The sequence below is a fragment of the Neofelis nebulosa genome, chromosome 8 (assembly GCF_028018385.1).
Source record: "Neofelis nebulosa isolate mNeoNeb1 chromosome 8, mNeoNeb1.pri, whole genome shotgun sequence".
Lineage (NCBI taxonomy): Eukaryota > Metazoa > Chordata > Mammalia > Carnivora > Felidae > Neofelis > Neofelis nebulosa.
Window position 1 is genome coordinate 94,462,156 of NC_080789.1, and position 27,871 is coordinate 94,490,026.

General features: G+C 34.4%; 1 protein-coding gene across 5 annotated transcripts in view; it reads right to left on the reverse strand.

The window, feature by feature from the left end:
- ATF7IP (activating transcription factor 7 interacting protein) overlaps positions 1-27,871 on the reverse strand; it is a 121,025-nt gene that overhangs the window by 33,542 nt on the left and 59,612 nt on the right. For all 5 annotated transcript variants that reach the window (XM_058743601.1, XM_058743600.1, XM_058743599.1 and 2 more), the window contains exons 4-6: positions 26,961-27,106; positions 25,493-25,630; positions 8,382-8,447 (exon numbers count right to left, since the gene is read on the reverse strand). In XM_058743601.1, the coding sequence (XP_058599584.1) occupies positions 8,382-8,447; positions 25,493-25,630; positions 26,961-27,106 (350 nt within the window). The remainder of the gene's footprint in view (positions 1-8,381; positions 8,448-25,492; positions 25,631-26,960; positions 27,107-27,871) is intronic.

Below are 27,871 nucleotides of genomic sequence, written 5' to 3' on the forward strand. Positions count from 1 at the left end.
GACATTAGACAGAAACTAGAAAGCACACAAAAAAGATGAAATTCTCTGGTAACGGTAAATACACAAATACAGAATCCTGCATTACTATAAAGCTGGTACATTAAATCACATTTAATTCTTGTATAGAATTTAAACACAAAAATAACCACATTTTTGTTAAAGGATACACAATATAAAAAGATATAATAAAACCAGTAACAAAACTGTGAGGGGAAAATATAAAGACTAGAGTTCTTAAATGTGATTGAAGTTAAGTTGTTACCAGTTTAAAATGATCTATGTAACCCCCATGGTAACCACAGATAAAATACCTATAGATGATACACAAAAGGGAATGAGAAAGAAATTAAAGACTGTCACTGCAAAAATTAAAAATATATAAACAAAACACACAGAATGTAAGCAACAAAAAAGAGATAAAACAATTCCAAGACAAATAGATAATAATTAACAAAATACTAATTAAGTTCTTCCCTACAGAAATTACTTTAAATCCCAATGGATTAAATTCTCCACAGAAAGACATACATTGGCTTAATGAATAAAACACAAGATCCTGCTATATGCTGTTAAAAATAAACTCACTTTAGATCTAAAGGTATACACAGGCCAAAAGTAAAATAATGGGAAAACATATTCCATTCAAATGATAACCAAAAGAGAGAAAGGGTGACCATACTTATGTAAGACACAAAAGAGCTTTTAAAGTAAAAAACTATTACAAGAAACAAAAAGAACATGATAAAAGCATCAACTGACCAGATACAATATTAATAAATATATATGCACATAACATCATGGCTTCTAAATGATATAAACATTGATAGAACTGAAAAACGGATAGAAACACAACAGTGAGAGTCTTCAGTACATCATTCTATATAACGGAGAGATGATCTGGAGAAAAATTCAGTAAGGAAATAGCAAAACTGAACAAAGACCAAATGGACCAAACAGACATTTGTAGAAATATTCACCCAATGGCAGAAAAATACAAATTTTTCTCAAGTGCACACAGAATATTCTTCGGAATAGATCAGGTTACAAAATAAGCTTCACCAAATTTCTAAAGATGAAAATGATGAAATATCTTTTCCAACCACAATGGAACAAAAGTAGAAATCAATAGCAGAAGACAAAACGGAGAAGTTACAAATATGTGGAAATTAAAACACACTTAAAAATCTAATAGATAGGGGAACCTGGGTGGCTCAGTTGGTTGAGCGCCAACTTTGGCTCAGGTCATGATCTCATAGTTCATGAGTTCGAGACCTATGTTGGGCTCTGTGCTGACAGCTCAGAGCCTAGAGCCTACTTTCGTTCTGTGTCTCCCTCTCTCTCTGCCCCTCCCCTGCTCGTGCTCTCTGTCTCTCTCTCTCTCAAAAAATAAAATAAAAAACAGTAAAAAAATTTTTTTTTTTTTTTTTTTAAATTTTTTTTTTTTTTTTCAACGTTTTTTATTTATTTTTGGGACAGAGAGAGACAGAGCATGAATGGGGGAGGGGCAGAGAGAGAGGGAGACACAGAATCGGAAACAGGCTCCAGGCTCCGAGCCATCAGCCCAGAGCCTGACGCGGGGCTCGAACTCACAGACCGCGAGATCGTGACCTGGTTGAAGTCGGACGCTTAACCGACTGCGCCACCCAGGCGCCCCAAAAAATTTTTTTTAATCAAATAGATTAAAGAAATCATAAGAGATATTAGAAAATATCTTGAGACAAATAAAAACAAAAATACAACATACCAAATTTATAGGAAAAATTTATGCAGAAGTAGTACTAAGAGGAAAATTTAGGGGCACTTGGATAGCTGTTAAGTGTCTGACTCTTGGTTTTGGCTCAGGACGTGATCTCACTGTTTCGTGAGTTCGATCCCCACATTGGGCTCTGCACTGGCAGCATAGGCTCTGCCTGGGATTCTTTCTCTCCCTATCTCTCTGTCCCTACCCCTCCTGCGCTGTCTCTGTCTCTCTCAAAATAAGTAGATAAAAAAAAAAAATAAGAGGAAAATTTATAGTGGTAAATGCTTTTCTTAAAAAAGAAAAAAGACCAGAACTCCTTAGTGGCTCAATCAGGTAAGCATCCAACTCTTGATTTCGGCTCAGGTCATGATCTCATTTTTCGAGAGATTGAGCCCCGTATAGAGCTCCTCCCTGATAGTGCAGAGGCTGCCTGGGATTCTCTTTCTCCCCCTCTCTGCCATGCCCCTTCCTGACTTGTGCTCACACACACTATCTCTGGGGGGGAAAAAAAAAAAATCGGAAAAAAAAAAGACCTGAAATCAACAATCTAACTTTATACTTCAAGTGACTAAAGAAAAACAAACTAAACTCAGAAGAAGGAAGGAAATAATAATGATTAAAGCAGAAATAAATAAAACAGGAACACAAACTCAGTAGTAAAAAAATCAACTAAGAGTTGGCATTTTAAAGGATCAACAAATTGGCAAAACCTTTACCTAGATTATCTATGAAAAAAAAAAGAATACATAAATAAAATCATAGATGAAAGAGAAGGCATTACAACTGATGCCATAGAATAAAAAAGGATCATAAAAGACTACTATGAACAATTATATGGCAACAAACTGGATAACCTAGAAGAAATGGATAACTTCCTGGAAATATATAACCAAGACTGAATCAAAAATTAAAAATTTGAACAAGACCTGAATAAGAAATCAGACTGAATTAGTAATCAAAAACATCCTAATAACAAAAAATACCAAGGACTAGATGGCTTCAATGGAGAATATTTAAAGAATTAACAGCAGTCTTCCTCAACTCTTCCAAAGAATTGAAGAGGAGGGAAAACTTCCAAACCCAGGCCAGCATATCCTGATACTAAAGCCAAAGATCCTACACTAAAAGAAAACTATAGCCTAATATCACTGATGAACATAGATGCAAATATCTTCAACAAAATTTTAGCAAACCAAATTCACCAGCACATTAAAAGAATTATATAACATGACCAGGTGAGATTTATCCCTGGAATGCAAAGATAGCTTGACACAGGAAAATCAATCAATGTATAAATCAATCAATCAAAACCACATTAACAAAATGAAGCAGAAAAAAACTACATGATCTTCTCAATTTCTATAGAAAAAGCATTTCATAAAATTCAACACTTTCATGATAAAAAAACAAATACACAAAAAAAACCTCAACAAGTTAGGAATGGCAGTAAACTACCTCAACCTAAAAATACTATATGTCAAAAGCCCATAGCTACCATAATACTCAACAACAACTCCTCTAAGATCAAGAATAAGGTAAGGTTGCCCACTCTCATCAACTTCAGCATGGTACTGGAAAAATCTCACCAAAGCAATTATGCAAGAAAAGGAAATAAAGGCAGCAATAGTAGAAAGGATGAAGTGAGGATGTCTCTGTTTGCAGATGATATGATCTTATAATCAGAAAACCCAAAAGGGTACACACAAAAAAGTTTGAACTAATAAATGAATTCAGCAATGCAGCAGGATAAAAAAAAAAAAAAGTCAAAATCAATCATATTTCTATATACTAACAACCAACAATCTGAGAAAGAAATTAAGAAAACAACCCCATTACAATATCATCAAAGAGAATAAAATATGTAGAAGTAAATTTAACCAAAAAGGCAAAAGACCTTTAATATGAAAACTACAAAACAGTGTTGATTAAAATAAAAGACACAAATGGAGACATCCCATGTTCATGGACTGGAACACTTAATATTGCTAAAATGTCCATACTACCCAAAGTGATCAAAAGTTTCCATGCAATGTCTATTAAAATCCAATGTCATTTTTTGCAGATATAGAAAAAAGCATACTAAAATCTATATGAAATCTCAAGGGACCCTGAATTGCCAAAACAATCCTGGAACAGAAGAACAAAGTTGGAGCCTCCATACCTCTTGATTTCAAAACATGTTACAATGCTATAGTAATCAAAACAGTGTGGTACTGGCATAAAGACAGGCACATGGTCCAATAGACTAGAACAGACATCCCAGAAATAAACTCTTATGTATAAGGTCAAGGGATTTTCAACAAGGATGCCAAGGCTACACAATGGAGAAAAGACAGTCTTTCAATAAATGGTATGAAAACTCAATATTCAAATGCAAAAGAATGAAACAGAACCATTACACCACATATAAAAATTAATTCAAAATAAATCAAAGACCTAAATGGAAGACCAAAACTAAACATTTCTAGAAGAAAACACAGGGAGAAAGTTTTATGACATCATATTTTGTGATGATTTCTTGGATATAACATCAAAAGCACAGGCAACAAAATAAAGCAAAACAAAGGAGGCTACATCAAACTTGAAAACTTATGCACATCAAAGGAAACAATAAACAGAGCAAAAATGAAACTTGCGGAACAGGAGAAAATAATTGCAAATAATATATCTGATGGAAGGGGTTAATAACCAGAATACATAAAGAAGTCCTACTACTTAATTAAAAAACAAGCAAGCTAATTAAAAAACAGGCAAAGGACCTGAACAATTCTCTACAGACATGCAAAATGGACTGCAAGCATATGAAAAGATGCTCAACATCACTAATTATTAGAGAAATGCAAATCAAAACCACAATGAAATGCCACCTCCCATCCATTAGAGGGCCATTATCACAAAACAGAAAATAACAAGTGTTGACAAGAATGTAGAGAAATTAGAACCTTGTTCCCTGCTGGTAAGAATGAAAAATAGGGTGGTCTCTTTTATTAAAAAGTTTTTTTAATAAAAAGTCTCTTTTATTTTGAGGCTCCTCAAAAAACTAAAATCAAATTACTATTTCACTTTCCAGTAGATATCCAAAAGACTTGAAACCAGGATCTCAAAGAGGTATCTGCATACCAATGTTCATTGTAGCATTATTCACAAAAGAGCCAGGAGATGAAATCAGCCCAAATATCCATCAATAAATGAATGGATAAAGAAAATGTGGTGTATACTATATACAATAGAATATTATTCAAACTTTAAAAAGGAAATCTTGTCACATGCTACAATACAGATGAACCAAAAAAACAAATACTATATATAATTTCACTTAAGAGGTATTTAGAGTAGTCAAATCATGGAAACAAAAAGTATCCAAGTGCTGAAGGGAGGGGAAACTGGAGTACTTGTTCTATGGTTCGGAGTTCCAGTTTTGCAAGAAGAAAAATGTCTAAAGACCTATTACACAATGATGTTATTAATATAGTTAACACTACTTAACTATGAAGTTAAAAATGATATATTTTATGTTATGTGTTTGTAGCACAATTAAAAAAAAACAAAACATTTTTAAATAAAAAATTCAAACGTAGAATTTAGATTTAATCTAAAATTTTACTGAATCAATTACATCATTGATTTTCATAGATAAAGAATGAGAAATATCTTTACATTTCTTTTATAGTAAGAACTAGAAAGGATATAAATTAGAGACAGCAATTGTAAGGCAATAACACAGATTAGATTATAAATGTGGACTTAATAGTAAACTGCCTATGAAGGTTTTCTGCTTTTAAAACCTAAAACGGAAAATGTTTTAAGACAAACCTGCATGGTGGGGTTTGTTTTTAACTGGTTAATATCAGAGGACCAAGGAGCAAATCTAAATAGAAGAAAAGCATTTAAAGTATTATTGTTTATTTATTTTAATAAGGGCGAGAACTAAGTTCTAAACTTTCATTCTGTATCTCTCCTGTTTTCAAAATCTAGCATGACATAGATGCAAAATTATAGTGGATACCATAGTTAAAGCGAATTAGGACATGAAAGAACAAATTCTTGAGGTTTCTAGAAATCGCTGTTGTTACAAGAAAATATTAACAAGAATAGGTAGAAAGATGTCCCAGTTTTGGCATATAAAACTGGCCTTACCCAAAAGCTAATTGAGGAAGGAACAAAATTTGAAAGTTTGAAGACCACCTCAATATTTTTATTCAAGTACCACATGCCCTAATTGTTCAAATTAACCTTTTCCAATCTTTAGGAATTATACAGTGTTTGTCATTTCCATTATACTTTTAGCTCTCCATAACAAACCTGTCAGGCACTGTAATATTTTCATTTTTATTCCTTAAAGTTTGTGACTGCCTAGAGCCTTTGAATAAATTAAACAAAAAGAACTAGAAAGTAGTTTTGAAGACAAACTCGACATACACAAACACTGGAAAAGTATATAGTGGGCAGTATGCTGCGTAGTTCAGACATAAAAGGGAAAAAGTGGAAATTCACATTGTATAAAAAACAAAGGAAAAATTACAAAGCCCTTTGTTTGGTTCAAGAATAGCAAATAAAAAAGGTTAAAAAAGGGGTGCCTCAGTCAGTTAAGTGTCTGACTTCGGCTCAGGTCACAATTTCACAGTTCATGAGTTTGAGCCCCATGTCGGGCTCTGTGCCAACAGCTCAAATCCTGGAGTCTGCTTCAGATTCTGTGTCTCCCTCTCTCTCTGTCCCACCCCTGCTCGTGCTCTCTCTCTCTTTCTCAAAAATAAACATTAAATAAAATTGTTTTAAAGGCTAAAAAAAAGGTTTACATCAATTTTCTAATATAAGAAGACAAATAGTTCAATTTTTATATTATGACAAAAAAACAAAAGCTGAGAAAAGTGGAGTTTAGAATCTAAGAATTAATTATAATAATTAAAGAAGCTATAATAAAAAAAAAAAATCTTTGGGTACGGCCAATGGAGGGTTTGGTGGGATTAGTCTGTGTAGAACAAAGATGAAAACTATCAGTTGCTCAAGAAAAAAGAGCAACCAGAGCTTAAAAAGTTAGGTAAAAGGAATATAGAGATGAACAACCGATCTGTGGTTGCCAGGGGACAGGAGTGGGAAGGTATGGGAAATGAGATAGGTTGAAACTATAAAATGGCAGGATGAGGGAGTCCCTTCATGGTGACGGAACAGTTCTAGATCTTGACTGTGGTGGAGGTTACATAAATCTGTACGTGGGATCAATGTGTACATGCACACACACACAATGAATTCATGAAAAAACTGGTCTACATTTTGCAGAAATGATTAAGGTCTACAGACTACTTAACAGAATTGTACCAATATCTTGGTTTTGATATTGCACAACAGTTATTCAAGATTTCACCACTATGGGAAGCTATGTGAAAAGTTCACAGGAGTCTATGTAGTATTGCTACAACTTCTTGTTAATCTATAATTATTTCAAAACGGTTTTATTTAAAGTCAAGTAAAGAAGATATGAAATTAATGAAAACAGGAAAATCCTACAGTAATAATTACTACTGAAATAACTGTTATTGGCAATTGGTAAGTGCCAGACAATGTTGCTCTCATGACAAAGAAATGTAATGTACCATAATAGAAAAAGTCAAGAGGAAAATAAAGATATCAAACTGAAAACTATAATGCAATATACAAGTGCTATATTAAAAATTTGTATTACAGGAGTGCCTGGGTGGCTCAGTCAGTTAAGCATCTGACTCTTGATTTCGGCTCAAGTCATGATCTCACGGGTGCATGAGATTGGGCCCCGTGTCAGGCTCAGAGTTGACAGCATGGTGCCTGCTTAAGATTCCCTCTTTCCCTCTCTCTGTGTCCCTCCCTTACTCATGCTCTCTCTTCCTCTCTCAAAATAAATAAATAAATAAATATTCTTTAAAAATATATGTATTACAGGGGCGCCTGTGTGGCTCGGTCGGTTAAGCATCCAACTTCGGCTCAGGTTATGATTTCACATTTCGTGGGTTCGAGCCCCGCATTGGGCTCTGTGCTAACAGCTCAGAGCCTGGAGCCTGCTTCGGATTCTGTGTCTCCTTCTCTCTCTGCCCCTCCCCCACTCATGCTCTGTCTCTCTCTCTCTCTCTCTCAAAAATAAATAAACATTAAAAAAAATTAAAAAAATATATATATATGTATTACAGAATAACTAAGGAAACAACAAAAAGCAAAAGGTAGACTATACACTGGAGTTTTATGTTATGCTATGATCTTTGCACTTAACCACCTGAGGTAAGCAAAGATGAGAAGGGGCCACTCCAGGCAATGGTACACTAACGCACCTTGGGGGAAATAGACAAAAATAGGACCCTGGCAAGAATGTAAAAAGAAAGAAACATGAGAAGATAAATCCCAAAAACAAAATTTTAAAAATGAAACAAAACATAACTTCAGGAATACTATAAAATAGATTAATATAAGTGTTGATATATGAAAACAGTAATTGACGATTACAAAAGGGTTAATATTAGCTTCAGAGTTGCAGCTTCTGAAAAAACATATAGGAAGTACAAAGTAGGAAAGCAAATTTCAGACCTGTAATAAAGGAAGAATTTCTTCCCAGCTCACGATTATCCAAGTACCACTTAGAGCTCAATATTAATTATACAAGAATAGAAATTCTTACTTCTTGTCTTTTCTTAAGATCTTCTTTGGCTGCTCCAAAGCGTTTGGTTAACCTTGCTATCTTGGCCTAAAAAAACCAAAAATGAAACCAAAATCAAGTAACATATGGTATCAGAAAGGAACTCATGCATACATAACAAGAAACCCAGAAATAAAAGGATTGTCAGAAGATAACCAACAGCAAAGAAAATAAGGCAAGCTGATTATAAAATACATTAATTGGAAAATACAGAAAATCATAATGAACACTAAAATGACCTTTGAACTTAATACCTAGAGGTAAACACTCTTGATTTTAGAACATTAGTTTTTTTTCCTCCTAGAACTCACAAACCAGTACATTTCTAAATATGTATAATTGTGGGGATTTTTTTTGCTGTTATGTTTTAATATGTTGTAACCACACAATTTTCTGAGAATTCTATATTAATACAACTGTAAGTCATAAAATATCCAATGCCAATACTGCTTGTGGATATACACATAATATATTGAATCATTATTTATACACTCTATTTCCCAATGGAAATGTTTCATGTTTCTCAATGTACTGTTATAGTCAAATAACAATGCAATTAATAATTTTGTTCTTTCAGATTATTTCCTTGGGTAGTACTCACACAGGTGTAACTTCTGAGACAGAATAGCTCTTGTCTAAATAATTATTCTTATCTAAATGATAATTGATAACTAAATTATCTAATAATTATCAAATATCTAAATTTCTTTTTCAGAATGGCTTTGCTAATTTATACTTTCAATAGCAGTATATATGACTACTCATATATTATTCTGTGAAACACTTAATAGTGTTAATTTAAAATAACCTAACAAAAACGTTATCTTACTACTAACATTTCAATATAATTATTTTATTAATCACTTGCACTGCTTCTATAAAATGCCTGATCACATATTTTGCCCAAATACATATTCACAGAAAATTTAAGAAAACAAACAGAAAAGAAAAAACAGAAAAATACCTCAACAGCACATGAATATTTTGTATTTAAGTCTTTTACTAAGGCATAGATGTGATACTCAACTGTTTTTGTTGCTGTTAACTGCTGCTGCCATCTTATGTTAAATATATTTTCAAGAAATTTAAACTAAACTTGAGTGTGTTCATGAGACCTGCCTAGGGAAGAATTCCTCCAGAAAATTTCTTTTATCCAATATAAACGTATCATAAAAAGAAAATGGTATTATTTACTTTTAAAGTTTCTTTCAGAAAGTAGTCACTTCTGAAGGAGACTGCAAATGTTACAAAGTATTTAAGTCCTTTGACAAGTCCTTTTAAGTCCTAGGCAATCAATCACATAGGACTCTGAAGACGAAGATTTCCTCATGACTTGAGTATTTATTTATGCATGTTTTTAACACCCAAAGACGTACAGCATAATTTTATATTCTTAATATGAATTTACCTTTCTGTGGCTAAAATATTTCAAGCAACTTGTTCAAGAAATATATATGGGAAAGTGTTTTCTGTCCCAATTTATGCAAGAATGTCTTTCATTCTTGCCTCTATCTGGTGGATATTCTGTAAATTGCATAATCTGTATGGTATTGTTATACTATTTTTACTTATACTAAAAGGTCATTTTGATATATATACAAGGTAATGTCTAGAAGGAATAAATACCAAAGTTAAAAGTAATTACTTCTAGAGGCTAGCATTGGCAGACAGTGAGGGAGAGTGTAAAGATAAGGACTTCACTTTCACATCATATACAGTACTTAATTACTTTTTAAAAAGAATTTTATCAGGGCACCTGAGTGGCTCAGTTGGTTAAGCACCCAACTCTTGATTTCAGTTCAGGTCATGATCGCATGGTTTATGAGACTGAGCCCCATGTCGGGCTCCATACTGACAGTGCAGAGCCTGCTTGGGATTCTCATTCTTTCTTTCTCTCTCTCTCTCTCTCTCTCTCTCTCTCTGCCGCTTCCCCACCCCATCCTCTCAAAATAAATAAACGTTAAAAAAATAAAAAACAAATAAAAATGAAAAGAATTTTATCACTTAGAAAATTAAACTATTAGAGAAATAAAATCAAAATCTGGACACTGACTGACTGCCTCCAATTTAATGTTATAAAAAAGAAATCAAAGACCAGCCTTTTTGTTGTTATTTTCATTTAGGAAACTGTACAATTTTTTTGAACTATACTTCAAAATATCTGCCATAATGTGTCTAAGATTAGGACTCTTGGCAAGTACTGTGTGAGATTTTCAAAAAACTATATAAACAAGTCATTTTTTTAATCCAGGAAAGTCATATTCTATTACTGTATCTTTACTACTTTTGTTTCATTTTGCTCTTGGTCTCTTCCTTAGGTTTATCTATCATTTCTTGTATAATGGCATAAGGGTAGGTTTAAATATAAGTAACATAAATTGGTGAGATTCAGACATATTGACCCTTATTTTGCAAACGAGGCAAACTAGGGATCTCCTTGCTTATGCACCAAGGAAACTCTTAGGAAACAATTGAGAAAAGACTTAATCATGCATCAAGTCTGACTTGACAAATTATTAGCACCCAAAAAGGCTGGTGAATAAACGGACACATATACCCATTATTCAAAACCATCTCTTGGATTAGGCAACCACAGATTTACTTGTTGCAGGGGTGGGAAGGGGAACCAAAAGAAAAAGTGAAAAAGCTATTTTTAGTTAAAACTACTTAAAATGGCATTTTATAAATAATAACCAATGGAATATTATATTCCAAGGAGTGTTGATGGCTTTTCCATTTCTATAAAAAAAATCCACTTGAAATTTTGAGTATTCTGAATCTATACAATCAGTAATCTGAAAGGAATCAAGTCTTCATGTCTAGGAACATGGTAGAAACTCACAGGTTTTCTTTTTCTATCCTTTCACTTCATAATGGTCTTAAAGTTCTTTTTTGGTTTATTCTTAAGCACTTATTTATTTTTAAATATCTACCATATATGAAATCTTTTTCTCCTATTTACTCTTTATTGATTGTTTTCCTATAGAAAAACTATTGGACTGTTTTTCTTCAACCAAGTAATTTCTAAATTTCCTACTTTTTCAATAGTTTGCCAAGTTAATTCTATCGAGTTCCCAATCATTACTTTTAATTTATTTTTCCTGTCATTATTTTATTGCCCAGACTGCCACCAAAACTCTATTTAGTAGTACAGATAATAGGCATCCCAACTTCAGTGGAAGTATTTCCACAATCCAGTATTAAATATGATACTGGTTGTAATTTTAACAGAGTTCCTTATAATTTTAGGCATTCTACTTTCTTCTTAAATAAAATGGACTGCATAGGTATAAAGTTGTGTAGGTGCGCCTGGGTGGCTCAGTCGGTTAAGCAACCAACTTTGGCTCAGGTCATGATCTCACAGTTCATGGGTTTGAGCCCCATGTGCTGTGCTGTGCTGTGCTGTGCTGACAGCTCAGAGCCTGGACCCTACTTCGGATTCTGTGTCTCCCTCTCTCTCAAAAATAAACATTAAAAAAACCTTTTTTTAAGTTGGGTATACTAATGTTCTCTTAATGTCCTCTGTGTATTTGTCTCGTTTTTGAATCCTTATGCAGTTTATTTACACTCATCATTTATAGATCAAAAATTAACCTGCTTTTAAGTTGTCTCCAAGAATAAGCTTTTATCTTCATTGTTCAATATTCAAAATGGGTTAGGCTTTTTGCTATTTTATTAATTTATTAACTCATTCTTCCTTCTTGGGGTTTAGTTTTAATTGTTGTTTTTTCCTAACATTGGACAGGAACATACAATATTCTTCTAATTTCCTGTTTAGTAGTAATGTGTTTAAAGGTATAAATGTCCCTTTGAATACTACTGTGGCTTTAACTTATAGGTTTTGATATTCAGTGCTTTAAGTACAGTTCTGATCTAAAGAGTGGAGAATTTCCATTTTTACTGCCTTTTAGCAATTCTCTGGAAATATGTTTTGGGAAGAGTTATGATCTGGGAGGGGTAGAAAAGCTAAATATTTGCTGACTATTTCTATTTTTATTACACAGTTGCTATTGAACCCACAGCAAATGACAAATATCTGCATTTTAAGACTTTCTTAGAAGTTACTATAGTTCTAATCTTGACAATGCATCAAAGTTATATAAATCTAAAAATCATACATCCTTTTACTTAAAAAATAAATTCATGGAAATAACTGTTGAGATTTATACTACACAATCTGACATCTCTGAAAAAGTGAAAATACACAAAAGTTTTCCACAATTCAGAAAGCAACCAGTCCCTAAAGTAATATAGAAAATTATTATATAACTAATTCTCCAGATATTTTAGTGCTGAAATTTATTTTCAGCTCTTATAAAATATGTGTAGTACACAGAAAAGGAGGTAATCATTTTAAAACAGGCATTAATAAAAAGATGTGGACAAAAGTTGTATCACACAGCAAACAAGTATAAAGTCATAAAAATAATTTTAAATAATCCCCATCTAGCCCATTTTAAAAATACATTAGAATGATGACTGATATAAAAATCAATAAAAATCTACTTTCCTGTATCTACAAAGAAATTTATACCTTAAAATCTTTAGCAGAAAAGAGAACTTCTTGAACTTTTCTCTAGAAGTAAAGTCTACATGACTTAATTCTATGCTTTCACCAAATTTTCCAATGTATAACAAATTTTTACACTATAGCAAAAGGATCATGAATCCCTCAAAAGTCTATTTTTTAATAACTGCTGCATTAAAACAACAGAGCACTAATATAAAAATTAGTAATTATATTTATTCCTTATAGCAAAATATCTAAACTCAATCAGATTATGTTTTCAAATGTGTTTTAACTTTTAATTTAATTTATCTTTTTAAATATTTATTTTTTGAGAGAAAGAGAATGAGAGCATGTGCACACAAGCGGGGGAGGCAGGGGAGGGGCAGAGGGGGGGTACAGAGGATCTGAAGAGAGCTCCATCCTGACAATAGAGAGCCTGATGCAGGGCTAGAACTCAGGAGCCCTGAGATCATGACCAGAGATGAATTTGGATGCTCAACCAACTGAGCCACCCAGGCACACCTTAACTGTGAATTTTATAAAACTCAGTAAGATTTTGCCAAAGTGAGTCAGATATAATAAATGGATATATACATATGCAAATGAGAAAGATGCACTCATCAATTGCTATGGAATGAAATACAGAATATACATATACATGGTAGGATTTTCAAAAAGCTTATGGTCAGCTGTATATAAAAAAATAAATAATTTAGCAAAATATATAATTATTTGCTGAAGTAAGTGATATATAAGTTTTAAATACTAGAAAGTAATAATAATAAAAATATTGGAACAGAGTGACATCACCGAAAATAGCAGAGTAGGGAACTTCAGGGTGCAGTTCCTTCCCAAACTCAACTAATGAGCTGACAAACATTGTTAGAATCAACTTTTGCACAACTCTGGAATCTACTCAAAAACTTAGAACAGCCAGGGGAAGACTTAGGGAAGAATAAAGCTGTTGCTTTGCAGCAAGAGAGCACTGTGGTCTTTTAAATTTTCCATTCACCATTCCCCATACCCAGATCTGCAGCAGCTATGAAGATGACAGCCTGAATGTCTGATACAACCTGATAGTGCCACAGAAAGGGTATGGACCCTGCTGGAACTGGCAACTCCCTTAAGGACCAGCACAAAGGCTGGCCTCTGTTTCTCTCAACTCTGAGTAATACCCGAGGCTGGGGCACCATCCCAGACAGCTTTTCCCAAAAAGATTTAAAGGCACAGTTATTGGCATAGCAGCCTGGGGCAAAGGACACCAATATAGACAAGCCTTAAATAGAAAAGCCTAGGAAGGAAAAAGTTAGGAAAGGTGAAACACAGCAAAAATGGGACTTTAAAAGCTCATGCTCATATGGGGGAATTGAGAAGACCATGCAAATGCCCAGGAAAAAAAGCATGCTCAGAAATGGGCTGAAAAGACCCTAAGCTTTCACTTATGCAAACAGTAAGTGAAGGATAAAGCAAGTTATAAATGGCCTGGTTAAGCATTGAAGAAGTGCCCCAACACAAAGGCAGTGTACAAAGATAGGGAAGGTATTTTTTTTCCCTTCTTGCTTTTTTCCTTTTTTCCTTTTTTATGCTCTAAGCATTTAAGGTAACTGTCCAAACATCACCTGACCACTAAGATCATGAAACACAGACTTCAGTAGCCACACACAACAAAGAATATATACTTTCAAAAAATAGTTTATAAGAGTCATCAAACCAATAAACAACAAACCACAACTAGCAGCATCTACAAACTCTGGGTAGCTGGGAAAAAATCTGATTCCCAGAAATGCCACACTATAATATTTAAAAATTCAGTTCTCAACAAGAAAAAATTAGGAGGCATTCAAAGAAACAACAGAAAAAGAAAGTATGGGCCATTCACAGAAAGAAAATAATTAACGGAAAGATAATTCAGGTTATTGGACTTATTAGACAAAGACTTTAAATAAATGGTTTAAAATCTGTTCAAAGAACTAAAAGAAACATGGAACAAAGAACTTTAAGAAAACACATGAAAGCCAGGAAAACAATGTCTCTCCAAACAGAATATCAAAGATACAGAGACTGTGTAAAGAAAAGATACAGAGGAAAGGAGTTAAGATGGCAGAGTAGTAGGAGGATCTTGCCTTGTCCCTCAAACATAGCTAGATAATTTTCAAATGATACTGAACACCCAGGAAAACAAGCTGAGGATTGAGAGAACAAATTGCAAAACTAGAGGGAGAATAGACGCCACATCATGGAAGGTAGGAGGGGTGGAGATGTGATTTGGGGGAGAAAAGAATCCCAAGTGCTACAGAGCAGACAGAGCCCTGATCACAGAGAGAGGAAAAAGAGAAAGAGAGAAGGTCAGGAGTAGGGGAAGAGAGAGAAGAGAGAGAGGACAGAGAGGAGAGAAAGGGAGAGAGGAAGAGAGAGGGAGAGAGAGGGAGAGAGAGGGAGAGAGAGGGAGAGAGAGGGAGAGGGAGAGAGAGAGATAAAGTAGCATGCAGGGGATTACAAAAGAAAAACACTTCCCCAAAACTACTGACAGGGAAAATGAGTCAGAGCTGATTATCTCAAGTTTTTTACAAGCAGTGAAGCTGGAAGTCTGAAGTTTAGTTCATGCCATCACCAAAGTCGAGCCTGGTAGGCTTAGTGATGCTCCTATGGAGAAAGAGGGCAGAGGCCTCAGTTTGGACAGCGAGCTCTAAGGATCCTGTGTCATGCTAGAAGAGACAGCTCCCCTTCCTTGCATGGCATTTGAGAGCATCACTGCCTCTAAGGGGACAAAGAGCTGGCGGGTGCTGTTGGGCTCTTTGGTTCATTGGCATACGAGCAGAGACACCTTCTGAGGGCAGCTAACCTGGATGCAGGCTTTTTACTATGCTTTACCATTTATAAAATCCAAGTCCCTACATAGTCATGCAACTATCCTTCTGGAACAAATGTGTGAGCCACAGTGAACTGAAAACCTCCCCAGAGGATCAGTGCAGGTCCGGGCCTGTGCAGGGTCCCTAAAATTTGGAATTTAGAAACCCAGTCAGGCACCTGAGATAAATAAAACAAAGGAGCACTGCGCTGCCAGTGGCTCAGACACAGGTTGAAGGCATGGATCGGATGGAAGCTGAGGGCACAAGGGGGTAAACTGTTTACTCTTCTGTAAGGGCATGCTGAACACTGGCCAGCATACACTCCCCTCTCCAGGGAACAGAGTGGTCTGATGCCATTTTTCACCCCTCCCATCAGCATGGAGAGACTTCAGCAAGTAGTACAGTACACATGACAAGGGCTTGAGCCATTTACATTACGCCCCACACCCCTGCACTGTACAGGTGCCTTTTTTCACTAGGGCAAGTGTGATTAAGAGCCAGAGCAATACTGGCTCCTCCCGCAGAAGACCAGCACAAATCACCCCACATGCACCAGGTCTAATGATCATAAATTGCTGCAAAGTGCCAGCTCTAGGGGAAATAGGACAAAGCACAGGCTTTCTTACCACATAAAAGACAGAGACCAAGGTAAGATGCTAAAATGGGGGAATGCATCCCAAAAGAAAGAACAGAAAGAGGTCACAACCAAGGAGCTAATCGAAATAGATATAAGTAATATGACAGAACAAGAATTTAACACAACGACCATAAGAATAATAGCTGGGCTTGAGAAAAGCATAGAAAAAACAGAGACACCTTTACTACAGCAATAAAAAAATGCTAAAAACTAGTGAGGCTGACATAAAAAATGCTATAACCAAGATGCAAAATGACTGGATGTAATGAACACAGGAATGGAAGTAGCAGAAGAAAAAAATAAGTGATATAGAAGATATAATTATGGAAAATAATGAAGCTGAAAGGAAGAGGGAAAGAAAAGTATTGGATCACAAATGTAGACTTAGGAACTCAACAACTCCATGAAACATAATAACATTCATATCACAGGAGTCCCAGAAGAAGAAGAAAGACAAAAGGAGGAGAAGGTTTACTTGAGCAAATGACAGCTGAAAACTTCCCTAATCAGGGTAAGGAAACTGGCATCCAAATCCAGGAGGCACAGAGAATTCCTATCAAAATCAATAAAAGCTGGCCAACACGAAGCTGTATCATAGCAAAATTTGCAAAACACAGACTTAAGGAAAGAATCCTGAAAGCAGTAATGGAAAAGAAATTCCTAACCTAAAGGAAAGACAGGTCAAGTTAGCAGAGGATCTCTCCAGAGAAACTTGGCAGGGCAGAAGAGAGTGGCACGATATATCAATGTGCTTAGTGAGAAAAATATGCAGCCAAAAATACTTTATCTAGCAAGGCTGTCATTCAGAGTAGGAGAAATAAGGAGTTACCCAGACAAACACAAACTAAAGCAGTTTGTGACCACTAAACCAACCCTACGAGAAATATTAAAGGGGACTCTGAGTGGGAAAGAAAGACCAAAAGCAACAAACACTAGAAAGGAATAGAGAAAATCTCCAGAAACGACAACTTTTCAGGTAATACAATCACATGAAATTCTTTTCTATCAATAATCACTCTGAATGTAAATGGACTAAATGCTCCAATCAAAAGACATAGGGTATCAGAATGGAATAAGAAGAGAAGACCTATACATATGCTGCCTACATGAGATTCATTTTAGACCTGAAGACACGTCCAAATAGAAAGGGGATGGGGGCACCTGGGTGGCTCAATTGGCTGAGCATCTGACTTCAGCTCAGGTCATGATCTCGTGGTTCGTGACTTCGAGTCCTGCGTCAGGCTCTGTGCTGGCAGCTCAGAGCCTGGAGCCTGCTTCGGACTCTGTGTCTCCCTCTCTCTCTGCCCCTCCCCTGCTCACACTCTGTCTATCCCTCTGTCTCAAAAATAAATAAACATTAAAAAAAAAAAAAGGTTTTAAGAAAGGGGTTGGAAAACCATCTATCATGCTAAATAGACATCAAAAGAAAGCCAGAGTAGCCATACGATTATCAGACTAACTAGATTTTAAAGCAAATACTGTAACAAGACATGAAGAAAGGCACTATATCATTATAAAGGGGTCTATCCAAAAAGATCTAACAACTGTAAATATTTATGCCTTCAACTTTGAAACACCCAAATATATAAATCAATTAATAACAAACATAAAATCATTGATAACAATGACAGGTGACTTTAACACCCCAATAACAGCAATGAACAGAACATCTAAGTAAATAATCAACAAGAAAACAATGGTTTTGAATGATACACTGGACCAGATGGACTTAACAGATATATTCAGAGCATTTCATCCTAAAGCAGCAGAAAACACATTCTTTACAAGTGCACACGGAACAGACTCCAGAACTGATCACGTACTGGGTCACAAATCAGGCCTCAACAAGTACAAAAAGACTGAGATCATACAATGCATATTTTCAGACTATAACACTATGAAACTTGAAGTCAACCACAAGAAAAAATTTGGAAACACCACAAAGATATGGAAGTTAAAGAACATTCTACTAAAGTATGAATGGGTTACCAGGAAATTAAAGAAGGAAAACAAAATATATGGAAGCAAATGAAAACACAGCACTCCAGAACCTTTTGGAATGCAGCAAAAGTAGACATAAGAGGAAGTACAGGGCAATACACGTCTACCTCAAAAAATAAGAAAAGTCTCAAATACACAACCTAACCTTATACCTAAAGGAGCTAGAAAAGGAACAGCAAATAAAGCCTAAAGCCAGCAGAAGAAGGGAACTAATAAGTGTTAGAGTATAAATAATTTATAGGGAAACAAACAAACAAACAAACAAAACAGTAGAACAGATCAACAAAACTAAGAGCTGGTTCTTTGAAAGAATTAATAAAATTGTTAAACCCCTAAGCCAGACTTATCAAAAAAGAGAGAGAGAGAGAGAGAGAGAGATGGAGAGAGAAAGGACCCAAAAAAATAAAATCACAAATGAAAGAGGAGAGATCACAACCAACAACCCAGAAATACAATTATAAGATAATTTTATGAAAAATTATATGCCAACAAACTGGGCAATCTGGAAGAAATAGAGAAAACTCACAAACTACCAAAACTAAAACCTGAAGAAATAGAAAATTTGAACAGACCTATAACCAGCAAAGAAATTGAATCAGTAATCAAATTGGCTATTCTTCTCAAACTGTTCCAAAAATAGAAATGGAAGGAAATTTTCAAACTCATTCTACAAAGCCAGCATTACCTTGATTCCAAAACCAGACAAAGACCCCACTGAAAAACTATAGGCAATATTCCTCACAAATATGGATGCAAAAATTCTCAATAAGATACTAACAAATTGAATCCAACAGTACATTAAAAGAATTATTCACCACAACCAAGTGGGATTTATTCCTGGACTACAAAAGGGTGGTCCAATATTTGCAAATCAATCAATGTGAGATACCACATTAAGAAAGGATAAGAACCATATGATCCTGTCAATAGATGCAGAAAAAGCATTTGATAAAGTACAGCATCCGTTCTTAATAAAAACCCTCAACAAAGCAGAGATAGAGGGAACATAGCCTCAACATCATAAAGGCCATATACAAAAGACCCACAGCTAATAGCATCCTTGATGGGGAAAAGCTGACAGCTTTTAGGGATAAGGAATACCACAGGGGTGTTGACTGTCACCACAGTTATTTAATATAGTACTGGAAATCCTAGCCTTAGCAATCAGACAACAAAAAGAAATAAAGGACATCTAAATTGACAAGGAAGAAGTCCAACTTCCACTATTTATAGATGACCTGATACTCTATGTAGAAAACCCAAAAGATTCCACCAAAAAATTGCTAGAACTGATACATGAATTCAGCAAAGTCACAGGATATAAAATCACTGTACAGAAATCTGTTGCATTTCCATACGCCAATAATGAAGCAGCAGAAAAAGAAATCCAGGAGTCGATCCCATTTACAACTGCACCAAAAACAATAAGATACCTAGGAATAAACCTAACTAAAGAGGTAAAACATCTGTACTCTGAAAACTGTAGAACACTTATGAAAGAAATTGAAAGGGACACAAAGAAATGAGAAAACATTCCATGCTCATAGATTAGAAGAACAAACATTGTTAAAATGTCTATACTACCCAAAGCAATCTACACATTTAATGCAATCCCTATCAAAGTACCACCAGCATTTTTCAAAGAACTAGAACAAATAATCCTAAAATTTGCTTGGAACCAAAAAAGACCTTGAAGAGCTAAAGAAACCTTGAAAAAGACAAGCAAAACTGAAGGTATCACAATTCCACACTTCAAGCTATATTGCAAAGCTGTAGTCATCAATACAGGATGGTACTGGCACAAAAACAGACACAAAGATCAATGGAATAAAACAGAAAACCCAGAAATGGACCCACAACTATATATGGCCAACTAATATTTGACAAAGCAGGAAAGAATATCCAATGGAAAAGTGTCTCTTCACCAAATGGTGTTGGGGGTGCCTGGGTGGCTCAGTTGGTTAAATGTCTGACTCTTACTCTCAGCTCAGGTCATGATGTCACAGTTTGTGAGACTGAGCCCTGCAATGGGCTTTACGCTGGCAGTGCAGAACCTGTTTGGGATTCTGTCTCTCCCTCTCTCTGCCCCTTCCTGTTCACTTTCTGTCTCTCAAAATAAGTAAATAAACTTAAAAAAAAAAATGGTGTTGGGAAAACTGGACCACTTTCTTATACCATAAAACAAAAATTCAAAATGGATGAAAGACCAGAGTTTGAGAAAGGAAACCATCAAAATCCTAGAGGAGAAAGAACACAGGAAGAAAACCATCAAAATCCTAGACGAGAAAGAACACAGGAAGCAACCTCTTTGACCTGGGCCAGAATAATTTCTTACTAGACATGTCTCAGGACACAAGGGAAACAAAAACAAACATGAGCTATTGGAACTTCATCAAGAAAAATCCTTTTGCACAGTGAAGGGAACAATCCACAAAACTGAGAGGCAGCCTATGAAATAGGAGAAGATATTTGCAAATGACATATCTGATAAAGGATTAGTATCCAAAAATCTATAAAGAACTTATCAAACTCCATACCCAAAAAACAAATAATCCTAGTAAGAAATGGGCAGAAGGCATTAATAGACATTTTTCCAAAGAAGACATTCAGATGGCCAACAGACACATGAAAAGATGCTCAACATCACTCATCATCAGGGAAATACAAATCAAAACCAGGATGAGATACCACCTCACACTTGTCAGAATGGCTAAAATTAGTAACACACAAAACAAGAGATGTTGACAAGGGTGTAGAGAAAGGGGAAAACCTCTTAACTGTTGGTGGGAATGCAAACTGGGGCAGCTACTCCGAAAAGAGTATGGAGGTTCCTCAGAGTTAAAAATAGAAATACCTATGACCCAGCAATTGCACTAGTAGGTATTTACCCAAAGGATACAAATGTACTGATTTGAAGAGGCACATGCACCCCAATGTTTATACCAGCATTATCAACAATAGCCAAATTATAGAAAAAGCCCAAACCTCCATCAACTGATGAATGGATAAGGAAGATTTGGTGTGTATATACAATGGAATATTACTCAGCCATCAAAATGACTGAAATCTTGCCATTTGCCATGACATGGACAGAGCTAGAGTGTATTATACTAAGTGAAATAAGTCAGAGAAAGACAAATACCATATGATTTCACTCGTGTGGAACTGAAGATATAAAATGATGAACACACAGGGAAAAGGGAAAAAAAAGAGAGGCAAACCATAAGAGACTCTTAACTATAGAGAACAAACTAAGGATTGCTGGAGGGGAGGTGGGTAGGGCAGGGGATGGGCTAAATGGCCTATGGGTATTATGGAGGGCACTTATGTTGAGCAATGGGTGTTATATGTAAGTGATGAATCACTATACTTTACTCCAGAAACCAGTATTATACTATATGTTAATTAACTGGAATTTAAATAAAAATTTGAAAATAAGTAAATAAATAAGGGGCGCCTGGGTGGCTCAATCAGTTAAACATCTGACTCCTGATCTCAACTCAGGTCTTGATCTCCGGGTCATGATTTCATGCCCCGGGATGTGCATAAAGCCCACTTAAAAAAAAAAAATTATACATACATACATATATATATATATATATATATATATATATATATATAATTAAAAAGATATATAAAAAATTATATATGTGTATATATACATTATATATATAATGTATATATACATACACACACATAAATATATATATAAAATAAACTCTTCTTACTACTAAAAAAAAAAACATAAAAATTGTGCAGCAGAAAGTATGATAATTGAAATAAAAAATTCAGCAGCAAGGGTTAAGAGCAATGGTAGGCTATTAGTAGTTAAGTTTTCAGGGAGTCAAATGTTACACATGGATTTTCAACTGCACCAAGGGAGAGGCCAGCACTCCAACCTCTGTGTTGTTCAAGGGTCAAGCGTTTATATACTACACACTCATTATGTATATGTATATGTATATGTATATGTATATGTATATGTATGTGTATGTGTGTGTGTGTGTGTATTTTAGCTTTTTCCTTAAGTGATTAGAGATTACATTTAACATCTTGAATACTTACTTATTTTCAGTGTATACAAACACTTTCAATAGCATACAAATATAATTAAATATTACTTAGCCCAAAAGAATGCAGTACTGAAATACATGTTACATTGTGTATGAACTTCAAAAACATTTTGAATGAGGCCAAACACAAAAAGTTACATATTGTATGATTCTGTTCATATGAAATATGCAGAATAGAGATAATCAATTAGACAAATCAATAAGACAGAAATCACATTAGTGGTTGCCAAGGAGTAGGGGGAAGGAAAAAGAGGAGTGACTGTTTAATGGACACAAAAGTTTTCTCCTGAGTTGATGAAAATGTTTCTAACTAGATAGAGATGACAGTCACACAACAATGTGAATATACTAATACCACTGAACTGTAGACCAAAACAGTTATTTTATTATCTGAATTTTATTTCCATAAAAAACTAAATATCAGAACAACACAGAAACAGGTACTAATTTAAGCTCAGTAAAATTTAAGTGAATGGCATGGCTAAGGACAGATCATTATAGGTAAGTGAGTGGGAGAAACAATATGAAGTTGAAAGCCTAAAATAAAAATACTATGAACACTGATAAACTGTAGGACAATGAAACAACTGGTAGGTATTAGGAAAAGTGGATCAAAAACTAAGAGATCCAAATATTAAAATCAAAATATGAATAGTAGCACTCAACTGAGGAACCTGGACTATATGGAGGTGAATGAGACAAACAGTATTTTAGAAAGATGAGTACAGCAGTTGGGAAGTCCAGCAAGGACTTAGTAAGTAGGACCAGAGTAATCATGTAAAAGGTTGTTGCTATAATCAGGGAATTATAAAAAGAAAACACATTTACAGTATTATACTTATATTTATTGGAAAAAGAATCCACATAGAAGTGGATGTGCACCTTGTGGAAAGTGAGAAGAAACAAGATAGGCTTTAAAAAAAATTTTTTTTTAATGTTTACTTATTTATTTATTTAGAGAGAGAGAGTATGAGCAGGGGAGGGGCAGACAGAGAGATACTAAAAGAGAGAATCTAAAGCAAGCTCTGGTGCCACCAGCACAGAGCCAGATGCAGGGCTCAAACCCACGAACTGTGAGAACATGACCTGAGCTGAAGCCAAGATTTGTACACTCAACTGACTGGGACACCCAAGCACCCCAGAGATAGATATTAATAAGAAATTAAAAAGTTATAATTTGATAACCCACTGTATATGTGAAATGACTGAGAGATCTATTTCTAAGAACTCAAAAACTATCAATTGGAAGGAAAATGGAAAGATATTCTTGGAAAATTTTTCTAAGAATTCAAGAATTACAAATAAAAGGAACAATGGGAAGTGGATTTATTTGTGGAAGAAAGCTTGGTTTGGTGTTGAAAAACTTCAGATTCTGCGGCTACCAAGAAACACCAAGTGCAAAGTTATATTAAATATTAAGAGATCTGGACTTGCATATTACATGAGAATATGAGAGTCAAAATCTCATGTTCTAAAAACACAAAATGAGAAACAATGAAATCACTTTTTAAAATCTTCAAACATTTTAAAGTTCTAATTGAAAATTCTCAACAGTATTAGTAAAATAAAGTTTAGTAATTAAACAACACTACTACTATTAGAAAGACCTGCTAAAGGAAGAAAGAGGACTAGTGTTGTTCTAAATTACAAAATTACTACAAAGACCTTATTTAAAAAAAGTCTAACTTTAAAAAAAATTAACAATATAAAACCAAGAAAAAGAACTTTTAGGCTGAGAAATATAAACATAAATTCTAGTCACTTTTGGATGCAATTTATAACTAGAAAACAGTCACTTTTCATGGACCACTTTGCCGTCATTTGTTTGCTTGTTTTTAATGTTTATTTCTTTGTTTTTGAGAGAGAGAAAAGAGAGCACACACATAGGGAAGGGGCAGAGAGAGGAAGAGAATCTCAAGCAGGTTCTGTGTCCCCAGCATGGGGACCAAGCCCATGAACCTAGAGATCATGACCTGAGCCGAAATCATGAGTCAGACACTTACATGACTGAGCCCCCCAGGCGCCCACCTCATTTGTACAATAAACCTCTGTAAGTGGTTTGCAAACTCATCATCTATAGACTATGCTCCAATTTCAGAAAAGCCTAATAGAAACCATACATTTACCTACGACAGAATGAATGTACTGATAAAAATTTCCAATTTCTTAGTTTTGGAATAAAATGAATTACTACAGCATGTTATCATGTGTTCAATTCAGTCAATTAGAAGCTCTGGCACTGCATGTTAATATATAGTTATAGTTAATAAAAAATGAAGTAGCAATTATTAACAAACATAAATTAACTAACATCTTTATAACATATGATCTGTGGGAGGAAGTGGATTAATATAAACAGAATCACTTACAATAAATATTATTTGGTACTTAGGCCATGCTAGATACTACCAGCCTTTCTTCAGTGACTAAAAAATATTTAAAAACCACTAAGATAGGTTTGAAGCTCTATTATGGGTTGAACTGTGTATATGTGCCTCAGAAGTTCATACATTGAAGTCTGAACGCCCAAGTATCTCATAATGTGACTCAATTTGGAAATATGGTCTTTAAAAAGGTTATTAGTTAAGATAAGGTCATACTGGGGTAGGGTGGGCCCCAATCCAAAACAACTGGTTTCTTTGTAAAAAGGGGAAATTTGGGCACACACAGGTAAACTGAAATGTGAAGACAAAGCCAGTGATCAGGATGAAGCTTCTACAAAGCAAGGATGCCAAAGACTGTCAGTAAACCATCAGAAGCTAGAGGAGACACATGGAAGAGATTCTCTCTTAACAGACCTCAAATAGAACCAATTCTTCCAACACCTTGATCATAGACTTTTAACCTCCAGAACTATGAGACAATACATTTGTTGCTTAAGCCACCAGTTTATGGTACTTTTTTATGGCAGCCTTAGCAAACTAATGGAGACTACTTTTACTTCTAATATTTGGAAAATGTGCCCTCAAAAATAAGTTACAAAAATAATGACACAAGTATACAATTCAAGTCAGTATACAAACCTGTAGTTCAGTAATAACTGTTTTATGTCTCTTGTTGCATTCAATCTTTTCCACTCGTGTTTTCAATTCTGCCAAAGTCTTATCAAATACAGCACACTGTAGCGCACACAATTTTTCTTCTAGCAACCACTGTACAACCTAAAGAGATACACATTTCTTTGTTACAGCAAAGAAGGCATTTCAGCAAGCAGCAAACTGTACATATTCTTATGTACTAATAAGACGGTACTGATGGTATTGATTAGTTTAATGAAAAACATGCTGGCATTCATGACACAATGTCATCTGCTGAAAGCCTGCACTTCTACAGATGTAATATCTGCTATGATACAATTATACTAAAAATAGAAAATTTCGAGAGGGTGAAATTTTATAAATAAGTTTAAACTGAAGTTTTAATATTTATTTCTTGTATCTTCTACTGTGATTCAAAGGAAATCAATTAAAGGAAAGGACCAGTTTTTAAAATTTCTAATCTGTTGCAGATGATATTTTTTTGAGACAGTAAGAACGTCACTGCACTATGAAATTTCTATAAAATATTTCTGAATGCCTACTCACAATTTACATATTTATCTTATTTTGGATCCATAACAAATAGAATAATACATAGTGCATGTCCACGGTCCATACTTGAGTAATACTGTTGCAGAGGAGTAAACTCTCAGTACACAGAAGTTTCAAATAGAAGTTTCAAAATTCTTTCACATGCCTATCTTCATATTTGTAACAACGCTATAAAAAAGACTAAGTAAGCATTATTAGTTCCATATGACAAATTTAAAAGTTGGAAGGAAAAAAAAGCTACTTTTTATTGCCTCACTATTCTTTTTTCAATGTGTATATTTATACTATATCTTAATGGAAGGACATTAGCCTAAAACCTAGATTAGTTATAATTTATTTCATCATTAAATTTACAAGACCTTAAAAAATTAATTTCAGCTGAGTTTCATATTCTTCTTTAAAAGGCAGTTTTCATACATATCTGTTAACACATTTTGAAAAATATATCAAATGCTATGTATTTTCAGTATTTCTAACTCTAGCTTCATAGATTTGGCTGACGTTTCCTAAGTCCACATTTTAAATACTCCCTTTCCCTAGTCATTCTAAAGCTCTGTCCCTATCATTTTTAATACTAAGCCTAAAGTACATAACAAAGACTTACAATATAGGAACTTACAACCATGAAACCAGCTTGTAACAAAGATTAAAATGTTAACATATAAGACTCTAATATTTCCACTAGAATAAAGTTCAATATAGAAGAAAAAATAAAATCTTAAAAAAGAATCAGAAAGTTTTTTAAATTATAGAGAATAATAAGCTCAACTATTTTTGTCAAGTTCTCTCTATGAAAAACCCAAATATACCAGTAAAATACAGAATAATGTCAAAAACCTAATAGAATAAAAATAGTCATGTTTTTTATTTAATACGGTTTTTGATTTATAATCTGTAACACCTTTTGTAGCTTCTGGTTAATATCTCCCTTGGCTGTAATCTTCACTTGAAATTCTGCCTCATATTCTTCTTCCATGTATCGACGACGTTTGGACTGTACATTGTCCATGTCCTCTGACTTAGAACGCTTTCTTCTGGAAAATTCACCTGAGAACAAAAAGCATAATGATTAATCAGGTTTTTATTATAGACCTTAATGCCTCTTCTCCACTCTCAGCAAAGTATTATTCCTACCTATCACAACAATACCATTCTCAATCAGTTATTTTATGAATTGTTTTTGAGATTAGAAATGTGTGGTAAGGGCACCTCGTGGCTAAGTCAGTTAAGCATCTGACTCTTGATTTTGGCTCAGGTCATGATCTCACTGTTCTTGAGATCTGCCCCTCTCTGCCCCTCTCCAGCTTGCGCACATTCTCTCTCTTTCTCAAAATAAATACACTTAAAAAAAAAAAGTGAGTAGGTAGCTTCTTTGCTCTGAGCTTCAAATGATTTTCAATATATTAAACAAGAACTTCTTAAAGGCCGAGCAATGTATAATATAAACATAAATATTCTTTCCTTGAGAATCACCTAAAATATGAATATGATATGATATGAGAAATCAGCTCATATTCATTCCCTTTCCTAAACTTTATACTGCACATGAATCCTTTGACAAAATATATTATTCATTCTCATGTCACAGGTTTCTAACAACTGCATAGCTTTAATTATTTAATTCTTCCTTTTCAGTATATTTTTTTCTCAATAAATTTAGAAAAAAATTCTTAATCATTAGCTTTAGAAAAATAACATAAGAATAGTTATTCTTAATATATTCTAATGAATGTCAAATAAATAAAAATAAAATCAATGTCATTATAGAAGTCAATTTGGTAAAGATATTCAAAGATCTTCATTTAAAAATTT